Source organism: Heliangelus exortis, chromosome 9 (genome assembly GCF_036169615.1).
Source record: "Heliangelus exortis chromosome 9, bHelExo1.hap1, whole genome shotgun sequence".
Lineage (NCBI taxonomy): Eukaryota > Metazoa > Chordata > Aves > Apodiformes > Trochilidae > Heliangelus > Heliangelus exortis.
The window spans coordinates 13,870,681-13,894,177 of NC_092430.1; the positions used below are offsets into that span (position 1 = coordinate 13,870,681).

Genomic DNA, 23,497 nt, shown 5'->3' on the forward strand with positions numbered 1-23,497 from the left:
GCCAAGGTGTTGAGAACCATTATGTACTGGTATCTCAGACCTTGATGTATTACAAGGAGACACTTGAATGCACAGGAAAAAATTAATTTCCTGGAACAACATGCATCTGTCTCCTGCCAAGTCTCTCCATCCCTCTGGAGGTGGCTGCAGGGTGTGGAGCAGGGCGAGAAGAGGGATGCTGCCATGAGTACACAGAGGTGTTGCTGCTGCCCCAGACCCCTGAGCTCACCCAGGTGCCTGCCCTGGGTGGGTAGTAGTGATTTGTTATCTGTCTATCAGACAGCCTAATTTTTTAATTATCTGATGGGCTGGAATTGCTGTGCAGCAGCTGCTGCTCTGCTCTACTGGGTGCCTAATTGGTGCTGCAGAAACCCGGTTAGTGGCCTGGTCGCTTGGGCATGTCCCCCTTTGCCTCCTGCCCCCCCCCCCGGTGCCCTATTTGCCTGAAGGGGGGGCTGCTGGATGGGGAGGGGGCTGCTGGGCTGCCCCAGGGAGCAGGGAAGACCCTTGACTCTGCAGCAGAGGCACAGACCTGCATTTAAGTGGGCAGATGGAAGGCCTTGCACCTCAGCAAGGCCTGCTGGCACAGGGCTTTGTAGGGTTGTTTTCTCTAGGAATGGGCTCCAGAGCAGCAGCAAGGCCTGGGATAGGGGACAACAGCCCCCCAGTCGCCAGCATGCTGGCAGAGAGCTCTGCAGAGTGTGTTGTGTCTGCAGATGCTGTGCCTGTCCCTGCCTCACTGCCTTCCTCTGGGCCAGGCTCCCCGGCGCTGTCGGGGTCAGCTGTGCAGCAGCAGTGATTAATTCTGGAAGCAGAGCAGGAGACTTTATCTGTAGAGAAAACACAGCCTGGCAGGGGCAGCGTGCAGCCGGAGGGGAAGTTGCTGGCAGCCCTGGTGACAGCAGGAGGGAGAGCAGCCAGGGGCAGCTGGCAGTGCAGGGGGGGGCAAGCCAAAACCAGGCAGCCTGTAATGAAGGGCAGGGCAGAGAACATAGTGTTTGTGTAAATAAACCGTGTGTCAGCGCTGGGCTTGTGGTGGTGTTGGCATGGCTGCCCAGAACCAGAGCTGCACTTGTGCACTGTTCCCCTCTGCAGCTCAGGCTTTGGGGGGTGTCTGGCTGCTTCAGCTGGGCAGTGCTCTATGGGTGGCACAGGAACCCTCCAGAGCCTGTCACCTGCCCTGTGCCTGGCCTTGGTGCTGGCCGTGGGAGTGGTGTTTTTCTTGGCCAGACATCCCTGTGAGCCAGCGAAGGCAGAGGATTCTGGTTTCACAGGCGGTGCAGGAGGCTTGGCAGAGCTGAGGGGTGCTGCCCGCTGAAGCAGGGGCTGCTGCTGCCTTCCTCCTGGAGGTTTATTGCCCAGGGCAGTCATCCAAAAGTCACTGCTGGTCCTTCACAACTCCTGCATTCCTTAGGATGTCCCCCTGTTGTGATGAGGACAGCTGATAAAAATCATCAATACTCAGAGCCAAACTCAGCAATGGGGAGAGGTGGAAGGGAGGCTGTCCAGGTGGGCCCAGGGGCAGCAGGACTCAGCCCTCCAGCCCTGCTGACCCCAACTCAGACAGCCTGGGCTGCCCAGCTCTCTTTCTTTTGATGGTTCAAATCAAATCGCAAAATGCACAGCCCCTAGCGGCAGCCCCACAGCACCCAGAGGTGCAACCAGCATGGGACACTCCTGTCCCTTTGCTGCTGTGTCACCCCTGCACTGCTGTACCTGCAGAAGGGTATCTGAGCTGCTCACCATCTGGCAGCTGTCTGTCCCGGCCTGTCACCCAGCCCGTGCAGGGCCATTTCCCCCCATGTGGTGTTCAGAAGGGTGCATGGGGTCCTGCCCCCTTGTGTAGCAGGGCTTGCTGCTGCTGGCTCTGTGGGGAGAGGTGAAGTGGCATGCCTGGGTCACACAGCATACAAGGGGTCAGCAGTCCTGGTGGTGTCTTCCTTTATCTCACCTCTTCTGTTCCATATGGGTGGAAGACATGAGCCTCTGGCCCCAGAAGTCACTGTTTTGATGCAGAGGAGGCACAGGGAAGTGGGGGTGTCCCCACCTGGCACATATCAGAGGAGTCTGTCCTCGTTGCCATGGTGCACTGGAGTGCTTAGGTTCTTTCAAAGCAGGTTTGCTGATACAGGTGCAGGGAATGGCAGGAGCAGAGCCACATCACCACCAGCATTGGTGATGCATTTGCCTCAGGAGCATGTCTGAGGTTTGGGCACGGTGCAGTCTGGTAGGGTGGTGGCCTGTCCCCTCCTGCCATCCTACTGCTCCCTGCAGCAGCTCCACTGCCAGACCAGCTTCAGGCAGGATTTTGTACTCTGAGAAGGAAGCTGAGCTCATGCCAAGATGAGCCTATCGATGGGCTGGAGAGCTACACCACCTCCAGGAGGTTTCAATTCTTGCTTCTTCTAATCTAAAGCTGTTAAACCACTGCTCATTTAACAGTGATTAAGACCAAACCATTTGCTGGACAGCTTCTGCCCTATGCATTGTGATGGCAGCTCTCCATATCGCTGTTTGTTCCTGGACATGAGTTGTGGCTGTTGTCACTCCGTCCCCTTTCTGCAGAGTGCTGGTGGTGTGGATGCTGTGCATGGTGGGTGTCACGCTGCTGCTTGCCTTGGCCCTGGATGCCTGCAGCAAGGGAGAGACAGCAGCCCTCTGGAGGCAAAGGCACGACAGCAGGAAAAGGCAAATAGCTGACTTCCTCATGGGAAGAGTGATGAGACATTGGAATGGACTGCCCAGGGAAGTGATGGAGTTGCTATCCCTGGAGGTGTTTAAGGAGAGACTGAATGTGGCACTTAGTGCCATGGTATAGCCAAAGTGGTGGTCTTAGGTCATAGGGTGGACTTGATGATCTCAGAGAGCTTTTTCAGCCTCAGTCATTCTGTGACAAGGGGATCTCCTTGGCTCCCGTAAGCCATTGGGTTGCCAGCTGACAGCTGGCATTCCCAGAGTAGCCAATGGAGTTGTGCCCACAGGCCTGTGTGCTTGGCACCTTCTCCCAGACTCTCTGGAAGCTCTGACCTTCACATTTTATGTTGTGCTTACCCTCATCGTTCCCCTTTCCTGTAGTTGTAAATCCCCTGCAGGCTATCCCCCCAACTCAGGCCAGGGGATAGCAATCCAAGTCTCCAGGCAGGCCAAAGCCTCCTCCCTGTGTCCCTGCTGTGGCTCATGGTCCTGCCTGACTTTCTGGAGAAGAGCCATTTGCTCCCAAGGCTGGCACTGTGTGTTGGTGTCTCCTGGGACAGGCCATCAGACTTGCTGCAGACGCTGTCCCCTGTCCCAGGCACCACTCAAGAGCATCCAGAGAACCCACTGGGCCCCTTGGCATGCACCTGGGGTGCCTGCTTGCATGCTGGCATGGCTCTGCCAGGTCCTAGCAGAAGATGCTGGGCGCAGGGGAGTGGCTTCTGCCTGCCCGTGTCTCTTCACTGGGCTGAGGAAAGGAGGGAGCACCCACGTTAGAGGGGATCTGCACCAGCATCTCTCTACAGTCATGCTCTGGCATAACCTTGATTCTCCCTCTCTTTGGCAGCTGAGCCCGAGTGCAAGGCTTGGGCACTGGTGCTCGGTTTCTCTCCTGGTTTCTATCACCACAGACCCTGCTGTGGGATCACACATCTCTTAAGCTGCTCTTTCTCCTCTGGCCAGAGCTGGAGGAAGGGTTTGAGTCAAGCCCAGGCAGTAGCCCTGCTGCAGCTGCTGGTGTGAGGCTGCAGTAAAATATCACAAGCGTTAAATGGGGCCAGACTCTGCCATAAAACTGTCACTGCTAATGGACATCATCTCTGCTTTGAATGGGATAACTCTCCTTTATGCACTGTGGTTGGAAGAACTGGAGCTGAACGGAGCAGAGGTTAGAAAATGGCAAAGTTAGAAAACTTGCTTGCCAAGCAAAAGACCTTCAGCTTTTTCCTACATTTTCACCTGGACCCCTCTGAGCAGTTTGTGCCTAAGAGAGCACGAGATTCCTCCACCCCCACATGGCAGCCAGGACAAAATGTTTGGTAAGAGGGCAAAACAGCATGATACATCATAAATATTAGTGCCTGGCCCCCTGCCAGCCACAGGCAGAGAAATCGTATATGCCATTAATCTCTCTGTGCAAGTTGCATCTGGCACAGCAGCACTTAAAGTCACCCATTCTTGCTTTTGTCTCAGTGTTGCAGCTCATGCTTGCTTAAAAAGAAAAAGAAATTTAAAAAAAAAAAAAAAAAAAAAAAAAAAAAAAAAAAAAAAAAAGGAAAAGTACTTTATGTTCTCTGAGTATAATTTTTTAGTGAGTTTTTGCTGGGGGGCTCTGCCAGCACAGCACAGGACCAGAGCTGGGTGCTGTGGCTGGGGCAGGCAGGCTGGGACTGGAGATTCCCCCAAGCTCAGCTTTTATTCTCCACTGTGGTTAATTGCAGTTAGTGCTTATCTGTGATTTTAGAGAACAATTGGATGACGTGCCTCATGGTTGATTTAATTGAAACCTGATGAGGCATCAGGAGCTGCTGTGAGCCGGGCTGGGATCCATCCTCCTGGGAATCTCATCCCCTCTCTCCATCCTTGGCAGTGCCTAGGAGGACTCAAGTTCCCCTTGTGCTGTAGGCCCTGGAGTTTTGTGACCAGCCTGGATATTCTCATTTGCAGTATCATTAAGGACTTGGGGTTTTGCACTGCTGTGGTAAGAACCACTGGGGAGGTTTGGGGTGTTTGGGATATGTCTCATTCCCCATTGCAGAAATCCTACACTCTATTCATCTGCTTGAGCTGCACTACCAATTTCTAAGGCTGTTGGGAAGGCTGAGGGAAATTGCTTTCAGGTCAAGACCTGCTTTAGCCTGTAGTGAATTACTATGCCTGGGTTTTAAATCTTTGCAAACAGAGGATTATGGCTGTAGTAAATACTCAGTAGGCTTGGGGATTGCTGTACTGTTGGCTGAAGGGAGTGTGGCCTTCCCTTTTAGCAGATAGAGGGTGATGGATGTTGAAAAAATAAATTGAGATACAGTCTGGGTTGTAGCTGAGATACTATTTCTCCTTGATTTATATTTCTGCTTCGATGCTTCGCAGAGTAAGCAGTATATTTCTTGCTTAACCTCATGGGCTTTTTTCTTCTTAAATGAGGACAGTGTGGTAGATACAACCAATTGCCAAGAGCCCTGGATTACTGTAAAAAAAATCCAAAGCTGCTGTACAGCCCCACATCTGCATGAAACACAAACACCAAGTGATGAATACCTCTGGAATGGCAAAGCTGCATTCCTGTGCTGGAGGACAGCTGCCCGTGCCTGGCTGCTGTCAGCATCCCTGGGTCTCTATCCCCAGTGGTGGCTTCAGAGAGTGAAAACAGCACAAGTGCCTCCTGCTCTCAGCAGACCTGGGGTAGCCAGCAGCCTGTCCCAGGCACAGCAGGGTGAGGGGCTGAGGAATGGAGGTAGTGTGAAGGCTGAAGAAGTGCCAGCCCTGATAGGAGGCCCTGCCTGTAGCCAAGGGGGTGCAGGCAGCAGAGGATGAGGGCAGGCTGGGCTCATGCTTCTGCCTGCAGGAGGAAAGATGAGGCCTCGTTTGCTAATTGCTGTGAAAAGTGGGGACAGGCACATGGAGCCCACACAGAGCTGTAGCAACACCAGTGTGTGCTGAGGGGGGGGTGAAACAGGCTGACAGTCTTTTTAATCCAGTTAATGTCGAGTGCTAAACAGCCTGGCTAGTTTGCTCTTGGCTTTTGTAACACATATAAATAGTGCTGGCATTGCATAAGGCCATGGAGGATCACTCATCTCCTCTCACAGTCTCCCAGCAGGGCTGGGCTGGTCTTGGCCAGCCAGCGAGAAGATGACCATGGCTTTACTCAGGGCTGGGGGAACCTACAGGATGGTCTAATGTCTCATAGCATTTGCTCCGTTTGACATGGCCTCCTGCAATGTGTACAACATCCCCAGATCCTGGGACAAGCAGTCTTGACAAGGTGCATCTCCTGCACCCTCTCCTGAGCACCATCTCCATCAATGGGTCTCATGTGTTGCAGAGGAGACTACAACAAATGCAGACAGGGGCCTGACCCTGTTAATGAGCTCAGGCCTGGTCTTGATAATGAAGTCCTTCATCCTGTCTTCACTCTTGACTTTCCTACTGCAGGTGGGTGGTGCTTCCATGTCTTCACAACCCTCATCCTCTCTGACAGTACCACCAGCCATGATGAAGTTTTCCAGGCTGCTGCACACCACCAGCAGTTTTTGTGCAGGCAGGCGGCTGTAATTTCTGCCCTCATAGAAGCCCACATCAGCTGCTGGCAGCTAACGAGCTTGTGCAAATGTTACTGAGGGTGTCATGTGGCTGACTGCACTGCTGATGTTGTCTGTGATGGGAATGGCTCTGATGCTTTGAGCCAGGGATGCTGAGAGGGCTGGAACTGGGAAGCATTTGTGGAGTTAGTAGCTTTTCCCAGATGTTCTTAAGGTAAGCATGGGGTTTTGTGTGGCTGCTCCTGGAGAAGCACCTCTAGAAAGGGGGATGCCAGGTTGAAGCTACCTCTTGCTTTTCTTAGTCATGTGGAGAACCTTCTGGAAGGAAGGAGGGAGTAAACAGAACAGGAGGCCACCAGATACGGTTTCTGAAGTAATTCATGCCTAAAGTGCACAGTGGTAAATGTGGTGGTGGTGGTTGAAGGTCGGTGGCTTTCTGTAGAGATTGCAGCTGGATTATGTTTGCCCTGAGCTGGCCAAGTCTTGCCCACAGGGCTGACTGCACCATGTGTCCATTGGGTGTATTTCCTCATGTCACCATTGGTGCTCACTGGTTGTGATTTTGTCTTCTATAGCTGATTTTTCATCTTTGTGCTTCCAGAAATAACACAGATCATCCAGGTAGACTTGGACCTGAAGTACAAGACCAACATCCGAGACCTGTTTGATGAGTTCAACAACTTCCCAGAGGGAGCAGTCATTGGCATTGCCAGGGAAATGCAGCCAGTGTACAGGTACAGCCCCCTCCCCGTGGGGAGCACAGGGTGGGCAGGGGATGGCTGGCATGTCTTCTCTTTAGCCCAGGTTGGTTTTTGGAAGAAAATCTAGGGGACTCAGGTCCCTGCTTTAATCCCTGTAGGGGTACTTAATCTGAAACTTGCAGCTCAGTATGAACAAAGCGTAGAGTGTCAGTGAGGTTTCCTTACTCCCATGTACCACCACAAGGTTTCTGGAACCAGGTTCTTGGTAATCATTGCCAAAATCCCTTTCTAGGTCATAGCACAACCACTAGAGTTGTGTTTGCTGAACCATCCCTACTGAAGTGTTCTGATGGCATTCTGGACCATCAGTTTGTATGGGGGCTCAGAGGTTTTGGCTGTGAATACTGCCACCCCACCATAGCAGGAGCAATATCTTCTAGGCTGGGTGAACCTGACACCAGTGTGTCACTGTTGCTGTTCCTACTGTTACTGGGCTGGAAGAAGAAACCTCTGTGCTCATGGCAGAAGTGTCACCTCCCCTCCAGGTCTGTGCTCTTCTCAGGGAGAGCTGGGGCCAGAGCAAGACGGATGCTGAGGTCTCTTCTCCATAGTGTTGCTCTGCACTTGGAGCATGGAGGGCTCTTGTATCCGCTTTGGGTGTCCTGAAAGGATCTTGGTGCCCAGAATGGTAAATCCAGCCCCACTTAATTATATCCAATTGTTAGGGCTTAAAATGAGATGGATGGAGGGAGCAGAAACAGCCAAGTGTGGCTGCGGGGCTGTGCTGGATTGTCAGTCTCAGTCAGCACTGCCCACCAGAGCAGATGCTGTTCATAAGGGGTGCAGCCAAGAACAGGATGCATTAAGCATTTGTTTGCCTGCAATTAGTCTACAATGGAATCATTCCCTGGTTCTGTCTCTGCAGGGATCAGTTTTGTGTGATTTCTACACGTAGCTAGGGAGAGGAGATGGTGTCTTGCTGTCTGGGTGTGGTTTGTGGGACCAGGCGTGCCTCGAGGGAACTGAGTTAAGCTTTGGGGTGCTGTCCTGGAGGGAGAGGTCTCCAGCATGGCAGGGGACAAGGCACAGCACCATGCGGCTCAGGACTGAGTATCTAACCCGAGCCAATGCTGTGCTCTCCTTGCTCCTGCCACCCATGGTGGGGACAAACAAGCTAAGTAATAACAGCCTCACAGGCAGCATTTTTGGGCTGAACTTTCTGTTGTTGCAGTTTTGACGTTCTGGGTCATTTTGGGCTATGCTGTGCTTTTCTTCTTGCGCTGTTTTTATCTCCATGTGAATCATTCTTGTTGCCAGATCACCTGGCGAGGGGCGAGCTCTGCAAATGCCACCCTGGCCTCCCACCAAGCCCTCTGCCCCGCGGGGCTCACACCTCACTGCTAAAAGGGTTTCCAGACAAAAGCACGAGCTGACAGTGTGTGTCTTTGTGAAAAAAGAAAAGATTATCTTTGCTATTTGTACACTTTTAGCAAAATAAAAATGTGTTGTAGGTGTGAAATAAGAGGTGCCAGCCTCCACATGTGCAGGGTTGAAGCACCAGTTGGGAAAGTGGTTGTGGGGGTGGAGAAGGGTTACCGGGCTGTGGGGGTGATGGTGAGATTTCTTGATTTCCACTCATGTTTTCCTCTCCACTTCATGCAGCTCCCTGCAGCACCAGTGCTGCCCAGGGGGATATATTCCAGCTCCTCTGCACTTGACACATTCCCAACAATGGTGGCAAGTTGATGTAGTCGAATTTGCAGCTGAAGGGGATGCTAGTGTTCTGGTACCTGCTCCTACAGCAGACCAGAAGGTGTTTTCCAAGCAGGATGTGTTGCCTGGAGCTGTGCCAATCAGCTGGTAAGGGGGCGTCGCCCAGCACAGGGAGAGGGCTAGAAAGAGCTGCAAAGAGCTGCCCCACCTTCTGCTGGTGGTCTCAGGTGCGGCCAATCAGCTGATAAGGGGGCGGCACCCAGCACTGCCCAGAGGGATATAAAGGGCTGCGAGTAGCACTAGCGACCTAGAGCGTGGCAAACAGGAGCAGGCGAACAGGAACGTAGCACGGCAGTTAGCGAGGCAATTCGTGCAGGCAGGGCAAGCAGGAGGGGCACAGCCACCTCCCAGCTCTCGTGAAGGAGCAATGGTCTCCAAAAAAGCAAAACCTGTTGCTGTTAAGATGCAGGATGTGTCCACACAGACGGAACCCCTGAAGAAGGACAGAAAGGGGGACGTAGCTGTTCAGGCCTCTGGCTGTGTAGAGTGTCTGAGCCTCGTGTTAGCACAAGAGGACAGTGTGAGTGGGGTCTGTGTGCGATGCAAGCAGGTGAATGACTTGCTGTGCCTGGTGGCAGAGCTCAAGGAGGAGGTAGAGAGACTAAGAAGTATTAGGGACAGTGAATGGGAAATTGACTGGTGGAGTCACACCTTTTCTATTCCAAAAGAAGTCCAGAAGGAGATGGTGAAGCCCTGCCCCTCCTGCCATCAGGCAGTTGGAGCAAACCAGGTGGATGGGAGGGAATGGAAACAGGTCCCTCATCGGAGAGGCAAAAGAATCCCCTCCCAACCCCCCCATCTCCCCAGGTGCCCTTAGAGAACAGATATGAGGCCCTGGACTCAGAGAATCAGGCAGAGGACAGACAAGAGGAAGATCTGTCTGGAAGGTCTCCTGTTCACCCCCCGTCTACTAGACGGGTTATAACTACAGCTACAAAGAAAAAAAGAAGGGTGGTTGTAGTTGGTGACTCCCTTCTGAGGGAAACTGAGGGCCCTGTATATTGACCGGACCCATCCCACAGGGAGGTCTGCTGCCTTCCTGGGGCCTGGGTGAGGGATATTAGTAGGAAACTCCCCCAGCTAATTCGGCCCTCTGATTATTATCCACTGTTGGTAGTCCAGGCTGGCAGTGATGGCATTAATGGAAGAAGTACTAAGACAATTAAAAAGGATTTCAAGGCACTGGGTCGTTTAGTTGATGGGTCAGGAGCACAGGTGGTGTTCGCCTCAATTCCTGCAGTAGCAGAGATGAATGAGGAGAGGAGTAGGAAAACCTATCATATCAATAGGTGGCTAAGGGATTGGTACCACCAGCGGAACTTTGGGTTTTTTGACCATGGGCCAAATTTTATCAAACCTAGTCTCTTCAAACCAGATGGGCTTCATCTATTTAGCAAGGGCAAAAGGACTCTAGCCTATAAGTTGGCGGGGCTGATAAGGAGGGCTTTACACTAGGTTTGATGGGGGATGGGGTTGAAACCGGGCTCTCCAGAAAGGAGCCCAAGGGTGGACAGCCCAAGTTAAGAGCCAAATCAGCAGCCCAGCTGAAGTGCATGTACACCAATGCACACAGCATGGGCAACAAACAGGAGGAGCTGGAAGCCATCGTGCAGCAGGAAAGCTATGATGTAGTCGCTATCACGGAAACGTGGTGGGATGACTCCCATGACTGGAGTGCTGCCATGGGTGGCTACAGGCTCTTCAGAAGGGACAGGCAGGGTAGGAGAGCTGGAGGGGTAGCTCTATATGTTAGAGAGTCTCTTGACTCTGTAGAAGTTGAAGTCAGTAACAATAAGGTTGAGTGCCTGTGGATCAGAATCAGGGGGAAGGCCAACAAGGCTGATATCCTGGTGGGAGTCTGTTACAGACCACCCAATCAGGTTGATGAGGGTGATGAATTATTCTACAAGCAGCTGGCGGATGTTTCAAGATCGTCAGCCCTTGTTCTCGTGAGTGACTTTAACCTACCAGTTATCTGCTGGGAACTCCACACAGCAGAGAGGAGGCAGTCTAGGAAATTCATAGAGTGTATAGAGGATAATTTCCTGCTCCAGCTGGTAAATGAGCCTACCATGGATGGAGCCCTGCTAGGCCTCCTGTTCACAAATAGAGAGGGGCTGGTGGGAGATGTGGTGGTTGGTGGATGTCTGGGACACAGTGATCACAAAATAATAGAGTTTTCAATACTCAGGGATGCAAGGAGGGCCGTCAATAAAACCTCTGCGTTGGACTTCTGGAGGGCAGATTTTGGCCTATTCAGAAGACTGATACAGAGTGTACCCTGGGAAACAGCCCTTGAAAACAAAGGGGTCCAGGAGGGATGGACGTACTTCAAGAAGCAAGTTTGGAAAGCACAGGAGCAGGCAGTCCCAGTGTGCTGAAAGGCGAGCCAGCAGGGAAGATGACCAGTCTGGCTGAACAGGGAGATTTTGAAAGAAATTAGGGTACAGAAGAGAGCCTACTGATTATGGAAAAAAGGGCTAACTACTCAAGAAGAATTTAGGAATATAGTTAGGTTGTGTTGAAAGAAAATTAGAGAGACAAAGGCACAACTTGCACTGTATTTCACCACCTCTGTGAAGGATAACAAAAAGTCCTACAAATACGTCAATAGCAAAAGGAGGGGCATGGAAAACCTCCATTCTCTACTGGACATGGGCAGGAATATAGTTATCAAAGATGAAGAAAAGGCCGAGGTATTTAACACCTTCTTTGCCTCAGTTTTCAACAGTAGGACAGGTTGTCCTGAGGACAGCTGGCCTCTGGAGCTTGTAGAAAGAAACAAGAATCTGAACAGCTGCCCTGTAATCTAGAAGGAAACAGTCAGTGACCTACTGAGCTGCTTGGATCCCCACAAATCTATGGGACCAGGTGGGATCCACCCAAGGGTGATGAGGGAGCTGGCAGAAGAGCTCGCCAAGCCTCACTCTACCAACAGTCCTGGCTCACCAGGGACATCCCAGATGATTGGAAGTTGGCGAATGTCACACCAATCCACAAACAGGGCCAGAAGGAGGACCCGGAAAACTACAGGCCTGTCAGCCTGACCTCAGTGCCTGGCAAGGTTATGGAGCAGCTCATCCTGCGGGCAATCACACAGCACCTACAGGATGGACAAGGGATTAGACCAAGCCAGCACGGGTTTAGGAAGGGCAGGTCCTGTCTGACCAACCTGATCTCCTTTTATGATCAGGTGACCCGCCTGGTGGATGAGGGGAAGGCTGTGGATGTGGTCTACCTGGACTTCAGCAAAGCCTTCGACACCGTCTCCCACAGCATTCTCCTGAAAAAGCTGTCAGCCCACAGCTTGGACAGGGGCACTCTGTGCTGGGTTAGGAACTGGCTGGAGGGCTAGGCCCAGAGAGTGGTGCTGAACGGTGCTGCATCCAGTTGGCGGCTGTGGTCTCCCCCAGGGATCAGTGTTGGGCCAAGTTCTGTTTAATATCTTTATAGATGATTTAGATGAGGGGATTGAGTCCATCATCAGCAAATTTGCAGATGACACTAAGCTGGGGGGGAGTGTTGATCAGCTGGAAGGCAGGAGGGCTCTGCAGAGGGACCTGGACAGGCTGGAGAGTTGGGCTGATTCCAACGGGATAAGGTTCAACACGGCCAAGTGCCGGGTCCTGCACTTTGGCCACAACAACCCCATGGGGAGCTCCAGGCTGGGCACAGAGTGGTTGGAGAGCAGCCAGGCAGAAAGGGACCTGGGAGTCTGGATTGACAGGAAGCTGAACATGAGCCAGCAGTGTGCCCAGGTGGCCAAGAAGGCCAATGGCATCCTGGCCTGTATCAGGAACAGTGTGGCCAGCAGGTCCAGGGAGGGAATTCTTCCCCTGTACTCAGTGCTGGTGAGGCCACACCTCGAGTCCTGTGTCCAGTTCTGGACCCCTCAGTTCAGGAAGAAGATTGAGGTCCTGGAGTGGGTCCAAAGGAGGGCGACTGGGCTGGTGAAGGGACTCCAGCACAAGTCCTGTGAGGTGAGTCTGAGGGAGCTGGGGCTGTTCAGCCTGGAGAAGAGGAGGCTCAGGGGAGACCTCATCACTCTCTACAACTACCTGAAAGGAGGTTGTAGCCAGGTGGGGGTAAGTCTCTTTTCCCAGGCAACTACCAGCAAGACAAGAGGGCACGGTCTCAAGTTGTGCCAGGGGAGGTTTAGGTTGGACATTAGAAAGAATTTCTTTACGGAGAGGGTGATCAAACATTGGAATGGGCTGCCCAGGAAAGTAGTGGATTCTCCATCCCTGGAGATATTTAAAAAGAGACTGGATGTGGCACTTAGTGACATGGTCTGGTAACCGCAGCGGTAGTGGATCAAGGGTTGGACTTGATGATCTCAGACGTCCTTTCCAACCCAGCCGATTCTATGATTCTAAGAGAAAAGCAAATAGGAAATATCCCAGAGCCTGCTTGCACATCCTGGAGGTAGGGGGAAACCTCCAAACAGCAAAACAGGATGGCACGGGAGCGTTTCCACTTGTTTGACTCCTGCTGAAACAATGCCCAGCCACTGTTTGTTTTGGACAAATACATCTCTCTGAGCAACAGGATCTCCTGGCCCTCCTGCCCAGCAAATGTTGAGCTTTAACTGTTGCACAGCCTGGGGCTCTGCTGTCCTTTGGGGTCGCTCAGGGTGGGCTGGGGTGGCCTGAGGAGAGCTGTAGCTCCTGATGAAGTTGTATATATATGGATGGTCCTGCAGATCCACCTCCTCACCGTGCCCTGAGGGAAAATGTCTGGCAGGGTCCTTGGTGCAGAGGGGGAGGTTGAGGTCCAAGGCTGTCAGCATCAGGTTTGCTTTTCTTCACCTACAGCCAGAAAGCAGCACTCTGCCTGTGGCATTTAGATCCACTGTGATGTGAATTACCTGCAACACCTCTGTGGATGGGGTTGCAGGCAGAGCTTTGTCCCACCAGGGGCTGCCCCTGCTGCCAGGGCTCTTGGGGACTCTGGTACAGCACCCCAGGCTCTTAGGTGCTTGTGAGCTTTCCGTGGCAGTACTGGATGCTCCCTGCCAGACTGACGTTTGCACACTGGCCTGCAGGCAGAGCCTATTCCCAGCACTGACATCTGCCTGCTCATGTGTCTGCTACACAGCCAAGGGCGGGGGCTCCTAATTCAGTGAGAATGATTTTGATGGAAGGATTAAAATCTGAAGTTTGCCTGCTCCAAAAGGCTTTTCATGCAAGGAAGTGCTTCTGCAGAGTCATAACCTTAATTGAAAATCCTGTTGTCCCCTGCAGCATTTCAGCTACTCAGGCGTGCTGGCAGTGTCCTGTTCACCAGGCTGTGGAGGGCGGGTGCTGATGCTCTGTATTAATATTTATGTTGCATTGGGCCTTCCATGCTGGATCCTGGCCAAAGTGAGGAGCCCAGGCCCTCCTGTGCTCTTGGCCCTGCTAAGAAATATGCAGGCAGGCGTAGCAGATGCAGCCTGCAAGCTGATGAGCAGGCAGGTCACTGTCCCCAGGGTGCAAGCCTGGCCTTGGGGAGTGATGTAGCTGTGGTCCCAGCTGAGTAGGTCTGAGTGATGGCCAAGTGAAGCATGGCTTGCTGTGGGTCAGCCTCCTGGCCAAGCATGAGCAGCAGGGGCTGTGCCCAGGGCACCTCCAGGTCCATGGGTGCATGGTGCAGATCTCCATCAGGGCATGGTGAGGACATCCTCATGCAATTGCTGCTGCATTCTGGACCTCTCCTGGGGCATCCTTGCCAGCCTGGCCCTGCTTAGTGCTTGTCACCAGGCACAGGAGCTCAGCTCTGCTGGGTGCTGAAGGGAGAAGCCTCCCCATTTCAAAGCAGCCCCATGACTGGGATGAACAGAGTGGGCAGACACTGTGGCACTCTCAATAATGTCCTGAAAACCCTCTGGTTTCAGAAGGCAGAGCTTAAACTTTATTCTACTCAGTTTCCTGGCTGACAATCCTCTAGTCATGCTGGTGATGTGGAAGAGGAAGAAGGACAGTGGTATTGATTGCACAGCTGCTCTCAGCAGCCTTGGGCTGACCCCACACCCGTGTACTTCACCATGCCCCCCAGCTGCTTCACTTCCTACGTGACGCCAGTGCTGTCACTGGCTGCCACGTGGTGGTGGGCTCTGGGTGCCAACCAGTGGCAGCACTGCCTGGGCCCTGAGTGATGCTCCAACAACTCTCACCTTGGAGATCTTGTCAAAAAGGAGTGTTCTGATGGCATCCGCAGGCCCTCAGATGGGTGATTTTGCCCCTTTGCTCCAGCTGGAAGCAAGATACTGCTGTGGTGGTAGACCTCAGAAGAGGTCCCAGACCTTCTCAGGTCCAAGGGTGCACATAGCTGGGGCTGAAAGAGTGGCTGCTGCCTCCATTCCTGCTGCTGGGTGACATTTTTAATGCTGCCTGCCATGGCAAGAAGTTAATAAAAGCAGGAGACATCTTGGGAATCCACAGTGCTGGAAATGATAAAAGTTTGTCCTGCAGGAAAGGATATCTACATCAAAGAGGTAGCTACAGACTACAAAGGGCTGACAAAGGGCTCTCCTACAGAGAGAGGCTGGTAGTCCTTGTTTGCAAGGGCTGCCTGAGACATTTGCTGGGACTTTGCCACGGGTTTGGTTTTTGTTGTTGGTTGCAGCACAACCCCTGAACTTGTAAATTTCAGCTCCTCAACATTTCAGTTTTGGTGTCTAGATTTAGGTGCCATGCTGGTGGCATCTTAGGAAGCTGCTGCACTTGTTACAGGACTTTTTAGAAAAGCTCTGGTGTAGGGTGTAGTTTGTGAATTCCCCAGCATGGCCATCTTTCCCTGCAGGCAGCTCCCACTGCTCCTTCTCCAACCTCAGCACCTGCCCTAAGCCTACAATCCCAAGGCACTTTGGATTCATAGTCATGAAGGGACAAATCCAGATGTTCTGCAGGAAATTGTTGTTTCTGGGCAGACCAGAAAAGGCGTGCTTGTTCAGGCATTTAGAAAATTGCAGCACATTTTACCCTGGTGGATTTACATTGCCTGTTCCCCTGTTCCTACAAGCCTCATCAGTGGGCAAGGGTGGCCCAGGGCAGGCAGGAGAGCACTGTCAGAGCAGAATCCATTCATAGTTATTACAGAAATCTGCCACTTTGCCAATAATTAGGCCCATGGTGTTTTAGGGTGCCCTCAGGAACGAGCTGCCCCTCATCCTTCCCTGGTGCTGAATGAGCAGCTGGTCTGACACATCTGACTGCTCAGTGCTGCTGCTGCTGACATGGGGTTTGATCCATAGAGAGGAGGGAACCTGATGCAGCCTGGAGAGGGATTTATGGTCACATCTGTATTCACAGAGTGATTTTAGCACTGTTATGGGGTGCAAAAATTGTAGGTGGTGAGGGTGGCTGGCCTTGAAGATCTGTGTCCCACTTGTGATCTGTGTTTTCAAGTTGTTATTAATTATCTATTTAAGTGCGCACATTTTTAATCTGCTAAGTCCATGCAGAAATGTTATCATCAAGAATCAATTAGCTGCTCCAAATACAGGCCTTTATTAAGTTTGGCATGCAGACCATGTTGCAGTAGAGACCAGCACTGTACAGACATAATTAGTGCATTACGTGAGAAGTTGAATAAGGAATTACTGATGTCTTCATTGAAGAGCTGTCTGTTGGTTCATCAGCATTTTTCAGGGGAGGGCTGGAGGTCCTACCTGAGATGGACTCCTGTCCTGAACCCACCAGAAGGAGGGTAAGGAGATCTTGGTGTGCTCATCACCACATCCTGCCCTTTGTCCCAGGCTATGAATTGGGGTTGCTTTTCCCCAGGGGGATGTTTTCCCCTGCAGAGTTGGGGGTTCTGCTGTGCTGGCAATGCCATTGCACATTGCTGGGTGCACGGTGCACCTGTGAAGCCCAGAGCTGGGATTTCCTGGGTTACACAAGCTGCTCAGCCTCAGCTAAGGCGCTCCAGGCCAGGCTGGTTCTGAACCTGCCACCCCAGCTCCTTAAGGGGTTTAGCGTTTGCACATGCAAAATTAGCAATTAGCAACAAGGGCTGCTTTGTTGCAGAGCCTCCCTCTGCAGCAGGGCTGGGCTTGCCCTAGTGTGGTCCAGCAGCATCAGGGCAGGAGGGGGGAGCGTGGGTCATGGGTCGGGTGCTGCTCTGGGAAGAGAAACTTGGAAGGGCTCATCTTCACTGAAGTGATGCCTTTTGGTGGCAGGGAGCTGGAGAAAGGAGAGATGGCCTTTTCCTAAGGCTTAATCTCAGTCGAACTGAGTTGATAGTAAGGGACTGGCAGCTGCCTGACACAGTGAGGAGGAGAAAGGTACAGGGAAGTTTCTTGGCTGTGCTCTTACTTCTTGCTGAGGATTAGGGAAAGCCATGGTCATCCCCTGTATTGATGACACAGTCATCCCTGTGCCATCACTCTTCTCTCTCCACTGCCCACACCCTCTGCTCTAGGTGGGACAGAAGCCACTATTTTTGAGTGCTCCAGGCTGCTGTGGGAGCCAGGTTGCTTTTAAGCATGTATCTGTTGTCCCCAGAAGGTTTTACAATTATTTACCCCTTCTGTTTGCTCTCTCTGCCCTCCATTTCAGACACATTCCCTCATCCCCATCAGGATGCTGTGTACTTCCCACTGGGGCTCCCACCCTGTCTGCCTCCTTGGCTGGCTTGTCTGGGCCTGGGCAGACGGGCAGCTCATCCAGGCATTGCTCAGCAGGACTGCAGCCATGTGCTTTGTCCTCCTGCCTGTCCCAAGGGAATGCTGCCAGCAGCACAGAGCAGAGGAGCACAGTACACTCGTTCCTCCTTATTGCACAGGAACAGGGGTGTTTGCCAGCAGCTGCAGCTGGGGATAATGCTGCCAGCCATCTGTTTTCTGGCTCGGCAACTGAAAAGCGTATTTAGAGGTAGCAAGAGCGTGCACTTGTTTTAGTTGGTGTTTGGGCTGGCAGGGCTGCTGTTGGAATGCTGCAAAGAGGGCCGGCTGGCAGCCCAGGCTTCCCTTCTGTACTGGGAGCCCTGTGTCTGGCTGGCTGCAGGGGGGAGACTTAGGGTCCCCCAGCCCCTGACCCCCACAGGAGAAGCTATGTGACAGAGTGTGTCACTGAGGTGCTGGCCTGCCACTGCTGTCCATCCTGGCCCCCAGGCTGCTTGCTCAAACTCCACCAGTGCTGGCAAGAGGCAGGAGCAAACCGGTGAGCTCCAGCAAGGAATTTACGGGCCCAGGAATGTTTATTGCATCCAGAATCTTGGAGACCCCTTATTTTTGTGGCTTTATCCCATGCCTGTTTGTTTCACTTCCCCTTTTGGTGAAGGAGAGGCTGTGCAGCCATCCTCCCTGGGTATTGTACTATTGAGGCTCATGCAGTGCACGTGCATGGTGCACAGCAGCATTCAGAGATTCTGCAGCCTTCCAGGAGCATCCTCTGATTGTAGATCCCCATGGGCTGGCCCAGCATATGGTTTCACCAGGTCTTTTTTACCTGGTTTCTCCATTCCTCAGCTGCATGGGGGCTGTATCTCAGGCTGTCCACTTTTCTGGAGGTGAGGAGGATCCACATATTCCTCAGCAAGGCCAGCATCAGCTGCACAGCTGGTGTGGAAGGGTTGCAGGCTCTTGAACATCTCAGGTGGGTACAGGCACACAAGCCCAGTCTGATGCTTGTGGGACCAGTGCTTTGGGCTTGCTGTTGTCCACCCATCTGACAGGAACTGCTCCACCTTGCTTTCACTGCCAGCAAGGGCACCCTGCTGCTTTACCAGGGGTTTTCAGCTCATTCCATGATGTTGTCCTAAAACCTAGAGATGAAGTAAATGAGCAGATGCTCATGAGTCTGGACAAAGTCTTTCCCCCACTCAGCATTTGCCACTTGAAATGCATGAAAATAAGAGACAGACCTGCAAAATACAGCTGATAGGTGGAGCAGTCCCTTATCCCCAGGCAGCCATCCCCAGCCAGGCATTTTGGAGGGTGTGATGGCAGCTCTGTGAGATGGAGCTGCCAGGCAGGGGAAGTGCGGCCGGAGCGCCCTGTGCTGGGCCAGCAAGGGAAGTCCTGGTGGAAGCAGAATTTTTTATCTGGGCTGCCTGGGCCCGGCCTTTGAATGCTTGGAAATGCTCTTCTCCAGATGTTTCCTAGCACACGCCGGCTCTGTTTATAAACAGCTCCTCAAAGCAAAGCCCATCAGGGCTGCAGGCAGGACCCTGCATGGCTCCCCCACACCAGGCTCCAGGGTCAGGGGCCCCGGTCATTTCTTTTCCCTCCTGTTTAGAGGGGCCATGGTGGTTAACAAAAGCCCCGAAATGCCTCCGCTTCCTTTCTCCTCCCCTCCTCCTGGCCAGCAGCTTCCTGCCCCAGCATCTCCAGGCTGCCTTCCTGCCCTGGCTGTCACTCTGGCAGAATGGGAGGAGGGCACGCTGCCTGTCCTGAGGGAGATCCCCACTGCTCCAGGGGTTTGGGGCAGAGAGACGTTTCCTTTGCATCCAGTTGGTTCCTTCGTGGTTGCCAAGGGAAGTTGGGAGGCTCTGCCCCCAGCACCCCTCCCTGCATCCTGGCAGCATGCTCATCAAACCGTTGGGATTGTCCCCCTCATGTTTTGCCAAAATTCGAGGTGGGTGCCCAGGGGTAATGTTGGGCAGGACAGAGCAGTGCAGCTCATAGGTTGGGATGGCTGTTGGGCTGGTTGCTGTGCTTCCATGGCCTTATCTTCCTCAAAGAAAATTATGCTCTCGAACCCACTGTTCCTTCAGCTTCCAGCTCGGTGGAGGTTCCTTTCAACAACCCTCTTTTCTGTCCTGGCCCTGCAGAAGGACAGCACCAAAACCCTCTGTAGGAAGGGCAAAAAAGCCAAGTGAAACCCAGATGCTGCCGCCCCCCCTGCCAGAATACCTTTCCCTCAGTTGGCACAAGCCCAGCACTGGGATGTTTGTAGTGTGTAGCTGTGATCAGATTCCTGAGCCATCAGCACTGTGTCACATCCTGGATTTCTCCCCAGCATCACTCCCGGGGGACAGCACTGTCCTCCCCCCCTGGCCCCACTCCTGTGTGGTCCACACACATGGCCGGGGGAGGATGGCCCTATCACGCCAGCACTGGGAGGAAGGGCAGAACAATTGCTGCTTGTTGGTCTGTCTCCTCTCCCTGCAGATAGGGCACGTTGCTCCCATCTCATTATCAGCCCTTGACAAGTAATCCAATGGGGAACAGCATTGCTGAAAAATTGAGTCATGTGACACAGATCTGCTTTCACCCCACTGCAGCCTGGTGATGCTGAGGGCTCAGGCACTTGTTTTTTTCTTATTCTAGCTACTTGCAGGGGCTGTAATCTCATCCCTTAGCTTGGGCACTGTGTTTTTGGAGGTAAGAACATGAAAAGACACAGCTCCATTTCTATGGATCTGGAAAAGTTCCTCCTTCCACAGCATTGTTTCCCCTCTTTCTCCTGCCAGCTTCTAGCATAATTTTTCCATCACGGACACAGCTTTCTTGGTACTGCAAGGGAGATGCAGAGAGAGCCAAGTATGCAGAGGTATGCTTAAGTTAAGTCTTTCCTCAGACCCTGGACCCCTCAGGAGGCTGATCAGTGCAAAGCTGGGTCTGGAGTTGAGTGCTTTACCTTCCTTTTTTCACGAGCATCCATGAGTCATCTTTGCTGTGGTTTGGTGCCTGTCCCCAAGACATAACTGGTCTTTGAAGAGGCAAAGCCCTTCCCTGCCCTGCAGATGAGCCCTGCTGCCCCCAGGCTCCAATGAGGCATCAAGTCCTCTGTGGAGATGCTGAGCCCTCCTACGATGGAAAACTAGCACTTGGAAAAACCCTTTCTGTCCTGAATAAGGTGGGAAGGAGCAGTGTGAAGACTTCTAATGAAATGAGAAGTATCAGAGGTTTGAATCTAAAGCACCTAAATGGACAGCTGTATGGAAGTGGTACTGTGTGACAGTTGTGGTTCTCTGGATCAGGAAATAAAAAAGGTGCTCGTGGTTGACATCATTAATAGATCCATGTTTTCAGCTGGGATAATTCTGCTGGTGGCTCTTGAATCCTGGCTATCAGCTTGGCCAGCCTCACTGTGCTGGGGATCCAGACAACAGGCCAGCAAGACAGACTTAATAGTCTGATCTCTGTACAAGCTGTAGAATTCTCTGAGTGCTTGTTGGAGCTGAACACAGCTTCTTACCAGAAGAATTTCAATTTAAATGTGTGCAGTGGGGAAGTACACACTGTGACTCTGGAGCTGTCTCAGGGGCTGAAGTCCCTTGCTGCTTCTTACATCTGAATTAGCTCAGTTTCAGCTTCCAAGCATGGGAACAGTTTAAGCTCTTAAGTGCTAAATCTGTGCCATCTTCCAACAAGTTCTTGTTTCCTGGAGGTGCATGGAGGCTTCAGTAAGAGTGTGATGATGCAGAGAGGAACCAGTGGCATGCTTGGATTGTTCTTCCTAACAGTGTTTCTCCCCAGAGTCTTCACAGTAAGGTGTGAAAAAAAAAAAAAAAACCAAACAAATCTTGCTGTAGCTTTACCTTAAGTGTTAGGCCTGGAAGGAGAGCTCAGTGCTGGCACCCCTGGGCTGTCAGACAGCAAGGGGGGGGGGCTGTGGGTCCCTCCTGCCCTCCAAAGCACAGCCTGGCTAAGCAGCAGAGGATGCTGTCTGGGGGCAGAAGAGTTTCGGTCTGAATAGGAGCAATTCTTTGGGGCAGATTCAACCCCAGCTGCTTGGTTAATATCATGGGCTGAATGTAATTCCTGCCAGCAGAACCATCCAGTGTGTGTATGGTGTGGTGTGCTCACTGCCTCAGGGCTGAGGAAGAAGCTAAAAAAATTTTTGGGCTGCTTGCTTACATAGTCTAAATTTTTCCTATTTGAATCACCCTCTTGAGTTGATTTTAAGTATTGCTAGACTTGCAATGGTCTTTTCTTCTGGGCAGATGGAAATTAGCTGGAGAAGATTGCATCTGCCAGAGCTGCTGCAGCTGAGCCTTCCTAGGGCTGCAAATGCTAAAGGCAGTGCTCATTTAGCTAATGAGATGTTGCCATTGTATGTCTTTTTTTTTTATTTTGAAGAAATATTTATGCCAGTCAAGTTTATTTCAAACCTTTTAGCACAACCTCAGGCTGGGACCCAACTTTGATCTGGATCTTCCCCATAATAAAATAATAACGATACTGTGAGCTTTGCTGCTGAGATCCTATTAACTGCAGGACATTTCCTGGCATGTACCAGCTGTGGAGGCACTTCTGATGGTTTGTCCTAGGCATCAGGGATGTGATTTCACCCTCATGCACAGGCATGTGAGCAGTCACACGATCCTGTGTCCAGTTGTTTCACCAGAGTGATGCTGATAGAAACAAAAGGGGCTTTAGGAGAGCACAAGAAGAGTGATTTGAGGTCTGGGCAATATCCTGTGCAGGGGGATGAGAAAGATGCAGACTGTGAAGCACCAGGCTGCTCTGGCAGGCTGGGTGCATCCAGCCAGCAGAAGACAAGCGCTGTGCAATCCCTTGGGAGGCTGGTAGATCCCAAGCTGTGATCCAGATCTGCCCAGACTTGTGGTGGCTGCTCTTCAGGCTGAGCTCCTTGACTGCCTGGTCCTGTTCTTCCTCTCTTTGCAGGCACACATTCTGGCAGTATCGCCGTGAGAACCCCCAAACCAAAGTTGGGGAACCTCCTCCTGATGGGCTGCCCGGCTTCAACAGTGGTGTTCTCCTCCTGAACCTGGAAGCCATGAGGCAATCCAAGCTCTACAACCAGCTGCTGGAGCCCACCGTGGTGCAGAAGCTGACGGAGAAGTACCACTTCAAGGGCCACCTTGGGGACCAGGATTTCTTCACCATGGTGGGAATGGAGCATCCAGAGCTCTTCCATGTGCTTGACTGCACGTGGAATCGGCAGCTTTGTACGTGGTGGAGGGACCACGGGTACAGTGATGTGTTTGAGCAGTACTTCCAGTGTGAGGGCGAGGTCAAAATTTACCATGGGAACTGCAACACCCCAATCCCTGAGGACTAGGACACCCACTGCCCCCAGGAGCAGGACATCCATGGTCACCATGCCCAGGGCTCATCTCCTGTCTCTACTTGGGGCAAGTTCATGGTGTTCATCTGTGCCATGGCCACCGGGGCAAGAGGACAGCCAAGGGGCCATCAGGTGGCCACTGCTTCTGCATGTGGCAGGGTGCTGCTCCCCAGGTTCTGTGTAGCCTTGTCCTTGGAGTAAGCAGCAGGAGGCCACAGCTGGGTTTCATTTTGGCATTTTCAGTGGCCCAGTGATGCACCACTGGTGCATCTGTCTGGTCCCTCTGGGGAACAGACACGGTCCTCAGGTCATCTTCCTTTTGAACCATTCCAGAAAGGCGAGAGAGTTGTAAAAACTGAAAAGCTGCTTTAAATTGGGTTACTTACAAACAAAAACTGAATGCTAGACAAGCTTTAAAGCTTTTCATTGGTTCTTCGTAGCCATAAAAGCTTTACTGCCCTATCTTGTCTTAAAAGTGTTCAGTGAGCGTGTACCAATAGGTTCATTTTTCTAGCTTTGCCTTTAACCTTTTGTACAAGAATAAAGCTGCAGATGTAAAACACACTGAGCTGTTTTTCTGCAGCACAACTGCAGTTCTTTGCAGTAGGAGGTTTCGTGCTTCTCTTATCATGATGAAAATGTGGTTGATGTCTTATCAGTTGGGCTGTTGAATGTGGTGCCCCACGTAGCTTTTTGCTGTGACCAGACCTCACTGGGCGGGGCAGGGCAAGTGCCCAGGGGTGCTTGGGGCAGCCATGGGGTGGGCAATGTACCAGAGTGAGGCACCCTGAAGGACCAGGAGCTGTCCTGGAGAGCACATACCCTC

General features: G+C 52.2%; 1 protein-coding gene across 2 annotated transcripts in view; it reads left to right on the forward strand.

Moving 5' to 3' along the window:
* XXYLT1 (xyloside xylosyltransferase 1) overlaps nt 1-23,235 on the forward strand; it is a 35,347-nt gene extending 12,112 nt beyond the window's left edge. For both annotated transcript variants that reach the window (XM_071752246.1, XM_071752247.1), the window contains exons 3-4: nt 6,838-6,970; nt 22,269-23,235. In XM_071752246.1, coding sequence (XP_071608347.1) covers nt 6,838-6,970; nt 22,269-22,665 — 530 coding nt within the window. In that variant the 3' untranslated portion in view covers nt 22,666-23,235. The remainder of the gene's footprint in view (nt 1-6,837; nt 6,971-22,268) is intronic.
* The last annotated feature ends 262 nt before the right edge of the window (nt 23,236-23,497 follow it).